We start from the raw sequence: 10,909 nt of genomic DNA, 5'->3' as shown, positions 1-10,909 counted from the left end.
TAAGTAATCAAGTTTGGTAAAAAGAATTAACATCCGCTGCATATTGATTCTTTCTACCCACATATATTATGTGCACTATGCTCGTCTCAGCCTAGGTCTGGAGTCTATATCGAACTATTAGATCAGTCGAGTATCTATATTGCTTGGTGCTAATATATTCGGACAAAAGAACATGCAATTTTCTGATTTATGCAACCTGCATATGGTTGTTCTAATAAGATATTAGTTAATAATGTTTTCTACTTTTGTTTTGAAGTGTCTAAGGGTGGTGCTCCAAAAGGCCCTCACCTAAGAGATTTGAAGTGTGGTGCTGACATTATCGTTGTAACTCCTTCAAGTTTGAATATGAATGTGGAAAGCATGTCAAAAGAAGCGAGGAAAATATACTAGGATTTGCTAACTACTACATCCGTTCCATAATTCTTGCCGTAGATTTGAATGTATCTATACATCTAAATTTGTGACAGGAATTATGGAACAGAGTAATTGAGTAAGCCAATCACATGGGTAACATACTAACACCAGGAGAAGCTGTATGTAGCATCAGTGTAATCCCGTTGAACTGCTTCTTATAAAATCTTTGCATCATGGACTATAATGTGATAATTTATTATAGGAAAACAATTAATCATATTGCCTAGATTTCTTCAGTATTTGCACGGATCAGTTTTTTTTATAGTATCTTCTATCTTTCCTCAAGACGGACGGGCGCAGCAACGCGCGCTTAAATGGTCTAGTTTATCTTTATGGAGAGATACTTCTAGTGAACCGTGGATCCCGGTCCTTTTTTTACACTGATACAATCAGCATGTTCTGCTTACTTACTGCAAGCATTGTTCTCTTTAATTCCACTGCAAACAAACATCTCTTTCCACACTATACATTTAATTCTTTGTGTTCAGCAAAACCGGTGACATTGACCACCTCACTATAAGTTGGGGCAAAGTATTTTGTTGTGCTGTGTGCAGGTTCCACGTTGTTGCTGATGTCGGTAGTGCGCCTGCCACAAGTCAGCTACGAACACCTTCAGAAGTCACGTCTTTCACCTATTGGTCGATTAAACCTTGGTTTCTTACTGAGGGAAAACTTGCTGTTGTGATCATCATACCTTCCAATTGAGGTTTCCCAACGGTGTGCAATCTGCGCTCATCACGGTGGTACGCAGTTTACCCAGCTTCGGAACACGCTGCTCGGAGGCAGGGCCTACTGCTGCTTGTCTGGAATTATCTGGGCGCTTTCGCGTTGTTACAATGAGTTGTGGTTGTGCCTCTAAGGCTCCCGAGATCCGGCTATAAAGGCGCCAGGATCTAGGATTTCTACGGAGAGTTCTAGCCGAAATACAATCCTGCCTAACTATGGAATATTACATTGCCATGCACGTCAAGGATCCGCCTACTACCTAATATGCCGTATTGGATTCGGCTACCTCTGATGGGCGGGCCAGGCCGGATCCGACTCCAAGCGTACATCGGTTGGGATCCAGCTCCTTGTTCCTGGGCTGGACTTCCTCCATCTTGATCAACAGCAACTGGGCAGCCCGATGGGCCGTATGCCACCATTACCGTCTGTGGGCCACCTGGACTTGCCGGATCTAGCCACTGTCGATGGTACACCCATGAAATATACCCGCAACACATTGTGACTTGAGAATCATGCTTGAGGGTCATGACAATTCAACACACAATTGCATTGATTAATATTTTCACATTCTTCCAATGCCCCTTTGCATCTCTGTCCTCTCCGGGTCCCCCTGTGGCTGGGCAGTTTGATCTTCAAGAGGCATTGTCTAGCCTTAAGCTATCTACCTCCAAGCCGTTTTTATGGAGATTATCATGTTTGTCACCTGGTCTATATGGATCACGCGCAATGATTTTTTCTTTAATGCTGCTCCTCCTAGTGTCTTCAGATGTCGGAAGAAGTTTAAAGATGAGCTTGTCCTTCTAGTTCACAAAGAAAAGAAGAAATCGTATCATGGCAGAGTTTTTTGGGTAGACAATTTTAGATAGCTTTCTTCTTTTCTTTTGGCCTGGAGCCTCTTGCTTTTTTTGTTGCTCCTCTCAAGCAACTGTTTTATTTTGTAGACACTCTTTTACAATTATATAAATAAAGTGAAAAATATACAGTGGGAAATCCACTGTTCAACTTTTAAAAAAAATTAATATTTTCACATGGTATTAGAGCGGTTACTCACACGACGCCGATTCTAGGTTTCCCCTACTTTCACATGATGTGTCACCCACTAAGAAGTCAATCTCTTCTCCTCGGGGGCGCGGCACCCAATCTTGACCAAAGATCCGATCGGTTCTTAGTTTGGATCAATTCTATAGTTTAGATCCAAAATTTGGAATTTCAATCTCATAGATTGGATCTGATTTAGCTACAAAATAAATATGTATAGCTTTAATCCTCCTCCAGTGAAACTCATGGATTGCAAGATCGGTTCAGCGTGGCGTACGACTTTGGCAACCTAGCGGGGAGGATCTGCCCAGACTTCAAGCTACGTCAAGCAGAAGCCCATGCTCGTGCCTTCGGCCGACAATGCATCCATGCTCCTCTGCGGCATGTGATCTTCCTCACGCGTACCTCCAGAGATGCACCCCAACAACGATGACACCGACCTAAAGTATACGTCACCACTGCACCCGACGTGGACACGACTCCGTGTGTAACTACACCGACACAAAGATCTATGTACTCAAACAAGCGAGCATGCCACAACTTTTATTACACAACATGTACAACCACGTCATATTACCAGCCAATAAAACTTTGGACCTTGCGTCTCTCGGACGATCAGCCGGAACATATGGCTACTGGATGCAACCAGCTCCTGACGGTCGCACAAGATTTCTATTTTCAGACTACTCGATGATGGCATATTAGTAGAATATAAAATGGATAGCTTCATGTTGCTTTTTATTTTTCCTTGTTGATACATGTTTTAACCTTAGCCGATCCATGATTGTAAATTTGTAATACACTAGACTCTAACTTATGCAATAAATGAAAATGTTGTGTGTATCATATGATGCATAGGCCGGGATCCTCCTTTTTGGAAAAAAATATGTTTAGGACGTGGAAAAGCATGGTATAAACCAACACAGTGGATCACGAGGAGCTCATTTACTTATTTTACAGATTTTAATACATTTACAAAATTAAAAGTAGATTCTTTAAGCTGCTTCCCATCCAACCGATTGAAACTAACTTCTCGAATGACGACAGCTTCTCCATGTTTTTAGGTTAGGGGAGCTGCATCTTAAAATATGGACAGTACACTAAATTATATAGTACTTAGCAAATAGTACAACAAAAGAAAAACTGATAATCAATGGATTTACTGGAATCTTAGGAAGATCAACAAAATATTTGTTGGAACTGAATTTACGTAAATAAATACAGTGGCAAAGGAAATGAATTAACAGATATGCATGTGGAGATTATTTTACTCAAATTAATTAATCAAATGAAAATCTGGGTTTTCACATGTACAATGGAAGAGTAAAATACATGGTGGGTCATCGGACTTCTCGGCGGGCTTCAGTTTGGTCATTGTACATCAAAAATACTAATTTACGGTCACTGAACATGTGCGAAGGTTTGTCTACGATCACCGGCGCTCGAGACGCGGTGTATTTGTCAGCCTGACACTAATGGGGTCTACATGTCAGTCTCCAATTGTATTATATTTTGCAGAAAACCTCCGGAAATATATTCCTCTGTGTCTTCTTCCTTGTCTCTCACATTTATTTCATCCTTCCCCTCTATAAGCTCCTGGAGAAAGAAAAGCACAGCACGCCTCCCTCTGCTCGCCGCCCGCATGAGCGCATGGGCGGAGGGTTCCTTCGCCGCGTGCTGAGGGTCGCCGAGAGAGGCAGGGTCGGACGGGAATGGGACGCGGGGTGGGGAGGCAGGGAGGCGGCGGCGTGGGGAAGCAGGGGCGCACGCCGACGTGCTAAGTCGACGGCGGCGTGGAGAGACCGCAGCGCACGAGCGCCATATGCTTCCGCGGCGCATGCGATGCGAGGAGCGCATGCATTCCCATCCGCGCCACCCTCCTATCCTTGCTGGAAACCGCTCCAAGACAAGCTCAATCTCATGCTCCTTTGCCTGTCGCGACCCTTTGGACCGCCTTGACCAAGCAGCGCGCGGGAACCAGTCGATGATGGGGAAACCAGTGGCGCGCGGGCACATATCGGCGGAGGCAAACCAAGCGCCTGGCTATGGGGACGCCGGCGGCGGGATCACGCAGTGGAGGCGGGTCGGCCGTGCCTTGGCCAGACGCGTCCCGGAGATCCGCCGGCTCGGAGATGAGGCGGCCACCACGCAACTCGGGCATGGACGGGGCCATGCCGCTCTACGTAGCGGTGGCCAGCGACCCACATATGGAGGCGCTCCTGGCTCATCCGCCGGTAACACGCACAGACCACGACGAGGAGATTGGGGTGGTGGTTAGCTGAGATTGAGATGGAGGTGGATGTGAAAAAATCGGGGGGATTTTTGCAGAACGATTTGGAAGCTGTAACCCTACTTAGTCTGACAAATAAGGTCCACAAATTGCCACGTCCTAAAATACAACGCTGTACTGCCGACCAGTGACCGTCTATGAGCAGGCAACACGTATTTGATTACCGTAAATTGGTATTTTCGAAGTACGGTGACCAAATTGAACCCAGCCGAGAAGTCCGATGACCCGCCGTGTATTTTACTCTACAATGGAATGCCACAAGAGATAAATCCTTTTTTTGATCTTTCGTAATTCCATTTTTCTGAGATATTTTCATTTCTGATGGAGCGAACACACAACAAGGGACGCACATCCTTGCCCATCGCGGGACTTAGGAGTTAGGAGCACGATACCACACGAAACTTTATCATCCACATTAACCATCAGCAACGTCTATCTGAAACTTCTAAGCTACCCTATATAGTATGTATGTACACACAAAAGACTCTATCAAGCCTAGCTAGAAACGGGAACAAAATCAAGAACAGAACGCCTAGGATCGGAGAAGAGAAGAGCAGAGATGGATCAGTCATGGCAGCACAGGAGCATGACGACACATCGCCGGATGATGTAGAGCCTGGCCTTGTGCTCCCTCAGCATCCTGCTGAGGCCTCCTCCTCCAGATCTATTGTGATTGCCATGGCTGATCTTCACCTTGTTCATCCTTAGCTAGCTCCTGAGCAGAGACGGTGATTGAGTTAGTTAGGTGAGTAGGGGGGCTCTCTACTGGATGGATCTGACTCTTTTGTTGTTGTGGCCAACTGTCAAGCGGTTGCATGCTTATATAGGAAAGAAATTGCCAAATGAGACAGCTTTGCCTACTTGCGCGTATAAAACCTGATGAGGCATATACCCCTTGTAGGAAGTGGATAGCTGCCGGCTGCCGCTAGCTACACAGGCACATGCAGCAGCGGATTCCGATGACGCTCCAAGGGCCACTCTTGAGTCTTGAGTCTTGACCCTTGAGTCACCGAGAATCCATCAACCTGCTTGTCTAGTGTATATTTGGTATGTTGACATGTTCCTTCCAAAGATCGTGAGAATAATTCTGTCAAGATGGACGGGAGTGGATTGCCAGGCTAGGTACCTTCCGTTGAGGAACTGGCCGGTCGGATCTTAGAATGTAGTTATGCTCATGTAGTCATGCTTATGCCGTCATCAAGTTTGGCGGGCCTACTATAATGCGTGGTGACATGATAATATTCCGTCAGATATCCAAGCTGGTATATACTTTTGGTTTTTGTATTCACACGATAATCATTTTGTTGGACTATTAAGAGTATGAGTCCGTACATAGCCAAATTTAACCGCCCGCAGACTATTGGAAGGATCAATACTGAAACTTCCGATATAGTTGGGGCCTTGATGCAGATGACCTAAACAAAGAAGGAAAATTTATAACTTTTTATTGTGTATGAATGGCTATAACATACATATATACCGGATGCACTTTTTTCGGATGACTAGTAACTGGGGCACGTACAAAAAAAAAGTTTATTTTCTTTCTTTTTCGGAAAGGATGTTGAAAACCCTCGGTCACAACATAAGAATAATGCACTCAACCTTTTTTTTATAGTATTATTCAACCAAATCTGGCAAAAGTAATAAATCGATCAACCTGAAGCCACTCATGGCAACATCTCTCGCCACACCTACAAGCTCTATTGGGCCGTGTGCCCTCACCTCACGCACCGATGTCCCGTGTATCACCAACATATAAATATGAAAATTGAAGTTATTTTAACATTTATAAGTATATTTTGTGATACTAATATTGTACATGTTTTCGTACTATGAAAATTATAATTGAATACTAAAGAAGATTTAACTACACTCTTTTCAAGACCAGCCAGTGTATCTTAAATCAAACATATTAGATTCACAGAAAAATGAAGCATGCATTTAGGGATCATGTGTAGGATTTCATTTTCAATTAAAGTTCCCCGGCATTGTTCAAGAACTTTAAATAACATTCATATCAAACTATTAAAGAGACGAAAAGCTCTAAAAATACATGGAGAAAATGTGAATTAAAAGTTAGGTACAATTTAGAAAAAATTATAAACAATCATCACATTTGATCATGACCATTGGATGGGTAAATGTAAAATTTGGTTAAAAAATAGGTGGCTCGGATCAACACTTGTGTGTAACTCACGAATTTTGTATGGACGCTAGTGAGAATGAACACATTCGGACCAAGAACGCAACACTTCCCGCCTTCGCCACCTTCGGTGCAACGAAACTCACTCTATAGCTTGATCTAACTCAAAGAGGAATGTCGCACTCTGGCGTGATGAGCACATCCCCTAAGATGACTTAGCCTTGGTCATATGCCATCGGCATTACCACCACATTAAGAACAATGCCTTTGAAGGCGCCACCTTTAGGAAGGAAACAAAGCAATGTTCTGATGCCACCCAACTCCAAGGGATCTAGTGTCCACATAGAGCACGAGTAAGGATAAGGAGAAAGTTGTGGCAAAGCCTTCAAGAAGGAAAAGACACCCATGAGAGTCCACGTTGGTGGCCCGAGCAACGTAGGAAGGTTTTCAACATGGCAAGAAGAACTCGCATCTATTACTAAGTGTGACCGACCGCAACCCTTGCTCGAGAGCCCTAGTTCCTACTAAAGGCCGCCATCCTGCATACATCCTGAGAGCCCTGACGCATCCCAGCCAAGATCGAGAGGAGATAATCGTCGTTGTCATGGGAGGCACAACATCGGCCACAATGTCACCCTACCTAGCAAATATGACGCAGATCTACCCCATCAGAAGCAACAACCACGGTGGACCCATTATCCGTTGGATCTAGCTGTAGGATCCGGGGACCAACCCTAGCTCTAGATCTGGCGAAAGTAGATTCGGGTATGACAAAACCGAGCAGGCAAAGGGCTCTAACCCTAGCCCAACCATCCACTGCCACAACCATGCCCGGCCCTAAAACCACACTCCGGGTGAACTGTATTCACAAAGCCATGCAACATGGACGTCCACCAGCACGCCAATGACCGAGCTAGCGACCTGGGCACGATGAGGCACCTCCGACCAAGCGACATGTGGGGAGAAGCCCGACGTCGCCTTTCAGTACGCGGACTTTGTTTGGTGGCGAAAATAAGGAAGGGTTTCATAGGAGGGGATGTTCTCCACGAACTAGTGGTCACCTCCCATATCGTCCGGGTGGAAGACATGAATGGCAAAAACCACACAGATATCCTTATATTGTAGATCAAACATCAAAGTATTTCTTTGCACTTATTTCAGGCGGCTTTCCACGATTTTTTGGGCTTGTTTTTTCTTGACAATTAAATTGGAAATTTTCTAATAATCAAACGGCATTATTTTGCTTTACGAGTGGGCTACACCCTTTTCATCTTCTTTGGAAAAAGAATGAAACATCTGCCTTATCTTCTTCCAGTGACTAGTGATCAATTGCCAGGAAGAATGCTGAGTAGGAGCGGTGTTGCCGGTCGATGCTGCTCGATCGGGGTAATATTTGACCAGCCACATGCGCAGATTCTGCGCCTAATTAAGCAAGCAAGCGGCTTTTCCGCGCGACGGAGAGGCCACCAAAACCTGCCGTATTATTGCCGTCGTCGTTGGCTAATTTACGGGGTGCCAGTGTGATGGACGGTACGACGATCTCGATCGGGGAGATCACATGGAGCGCGAGGACGGCTCTCCCTCAACCCATCTAGCCGCGGGCTCTGGCGGCTCATGCCATGGCTGGACAGGCGGATCGGACAGCTCCAGCACGTATCTGTGGCAGAGCTCTCGTCGGAGGAGAAGATATTTTCGTCTGATCTCTGATCCCCCTGACGAACTACCTGGTATATATCCATGATTAAGTATATTTCTTGGAGATATGTGTGTACGATTAGTGATGTTACTATAATCCTTGTCATGCATCCTAGGGACAGGAAATCATATGTGTAGGCGAGTAGGAAAATATTGCTGTCATGCTATTGTCGTGTCTATTTTTTCAGTTTCTTTTTTGGGGGAAATTGGCGGTACAAATCAGCATGACAGCTGCGGATTTGTACGCTGTACCTCATGTATTCTTTTTATAGCTCCGCCATATAATTGCACGAACAACTCAGATACATTTGACCACGATAAACAAGCACGCCTACCCCTGTATTCCGGCATGTTAGCCTTCCACGACGTTGTGACGACGGGCCAGAAGATATTTTATGGACGGTAATATATACAGTAGCATTTAGTAGCAGTATTTGGATTGATTATGCATGTCAAGCAGAAAAAAAAGAGTAACTTCACACGAGTTCTGGTCGATGCATGGAAAATATTAAGTATAGTACATGAGATCGACATAACTCAAAGAAATCCCTTAGATAACGAAGCTGATTTTTTTTCGATAATGGATGTTTTATTAATTTGAGAAGCAATTACAATCAGCCTCAGCATAACCAGGGAGCACACAGCCGTTTATATGTCTCGAGTCAAAAGTCGGAAAATAAAACTAGGCAAATTACATATCGAGGCGATGAATCATAAGACGCCTAAGGTGTGGGTGGAGCTTCAATCTGTAGACTATGTTGCCACCCCATGTAGGAAAAAAGCATCCCTCGCCGCAGCCTCCAACCATGTACAGACCTCCGTAAACAGGTCTCGGTTCTCCACTCGCTGAAGAGGTAACCACAAACGGAGAATACCTGTACATTAAAAATCTTGTCATTTCTACTTAGTGAAAGCGTCCAGATAGCTGCAAGCGCCCCCACCCTAAGAAGCAACTTGAACCTTGAATCGATACCATGAAGCCAATTGCCAAAGATATTGGTCACACTAGTCGGAGGATACATGCTAGACGCTACTTGGATGATTGATCATATAGATTTCGCAAATCGGCACCGAAAGAAAGGTGTTTAATAGTTTCGTCATGTTGACAAAAAACACACCGAGTACTTCCATGCCAGTATCGCTTAACAAGATTGTCCTTGGTGAGGATAACCCCCAACGAAGATACCATCCAAATATTTTTATTATTAGTGGTATTTTCACCTTCCAATTTTTTTATTATTATCAACTGGTATGTCAGAATGAAGTATCGCATTGTATAGTGATTTTACCGAGAATGTGTCATCTACATGTAGATTCCACCTAAATTCGTCCGGCTCAGGTGATAGTTTTATATCTCCCAGCCGTTGAATTAGGGAATTCCATGCCAATAGCTTTTACCCAAGCAAGATCTATCTGAACATCACATTCGGAGGTGAGGTAGCCATTACCGTGGCAATGGTATCACTTCTGCTTACATATAAATATCCTTTTCTTTTTTTCTTTTTCGAGAGATAATATGCACTTCTATGTTTTCTTTTTAGAAACCAATAGCGGGCAAAACCTGAATGTAGCCTAGACTCCAGAGGCAATTGTCCCCTGAAGCGTCATCGGAATGAACTACAACTTGAGAGAGAGAGAGGCCGCCTCTGCTGCTTCTGACTGTGGGAGCTAGTGGAGCTTTGTCACTACCCAGTGTCTCACTGTCTCGTTAGGTTTTTATACGCGCAAGTAGGCAAAGATGTGAGCATCATGTGAAAGAATCTGTCTTTGTGCCACTTGGCCATTTCCATGCTATATAAGCGAGGCAAATGCTGCACACTTGGCCACAGCCATAGCAGAGCCAGATCCATCCAGTTACAGCAGTGGAAGAGCAGAGCGCCTTCCTGCTCACCTACCTCAATGGCTCAATCACCATCCTCCTGTTCAGCCAGGATGAACAACAAGGCGAAGAGCCAGGCGAAGCACAAGGGATCAGGGGGAGGGCTTAGCAGGATGATGAGGGAGAACAAGGCCAGGCTCTACATCATTCGGCGATGCGTCGTCATGCTCCTTTGCTGCCATGACTAGCTCACCTATCTCTGCTCCATCCGCTCTGCTCTGCTCTGCTCTTCTCTGACCCAACCATAGCTGTTATGTTCTCCTCTGGTTCTCCTTTATAGCTAGGTTAACAGATTCTCTAGTGAGTGTGTGTGTGTGTGTACATAGGCTAGTTCAGAAGTTTTGTTGCTGACAACTAATTTGGATGTACAAGTTTTGGTGTGGTGCTCCTAAGTCCTGCAATGACAAGGATGTGCATGGACGGATCTGTCTTGTGTTGGCACCCTTCTTGTGTATTTGATCGATCAGAACTGAAAGATTTCAGAAAAAGAAAGAAAGAATTATGGAAGTTCTCAAAGATGTTTATCGCTTGTATTCCATTTTGTGTACTATTGAAGCACGATTTTGTACGACCAGAAGGTCTTTTCTTCATTCGATTGGATCTCTCAGTTGAATGATTTCACACAAATGAAAATCTCAAGGATGTGCCTTTTTCGGACTTGCCGTAGTAGGAAGAGTGGTCTGTAAGTTAGTCCTAAACTGAAGTAGTGGTATAAATAACCAAA

General features: G+C 44.6%; 1 protein-coding gene across 1 annotated transcript; it reads right to left on the bottom strand.

Annotated features, from left to right (window-relative positions):
- Positions 1 to 4,761: 4,761 nt before the first annotated feature.
- Positions 4,762 to 5,230, bottom strand: LOC124705468 (small polypeptide DEVIL 4-like). Its single transcript, XM_047237183.1, has one exon. The coding sequence runs from the start codon at positions 5,168 to 5,170 to the stop codon at positions 5,033 to 5,035; it is 138 nt and encodes a 45-aa protein (XP_047093139.1). The 5' UTR covers positions 5,171 to 5,230; the 3' UTR covers positions 4,762 to 5,032.
- Between the last annotated feature and the right edge of the window lie 5,679 nt (positions 5,231 to 10,909).

This window comes from Lolium rigidum, chromosome 4, assembly GCF_022539505.1.
Source record: "Lolium rigidum isolate FL_2022 chromosome 4, APGP_CSIRO_Lrig_0.1, whole genome shotgun sequence".
NCBI classification, from domain to species: domain Eukaryota; kingdom Viridiplantae; phylum Streptophyta; class Magnoliopsida; order Poales; family Poaceae; genus Lolium; species Lolium rigidum.
The sequence above is the reverse complement of the archived record's forward strand: the minus strand, read 5'-3'. Positions and strand labels throughout refer to the sequence as shown.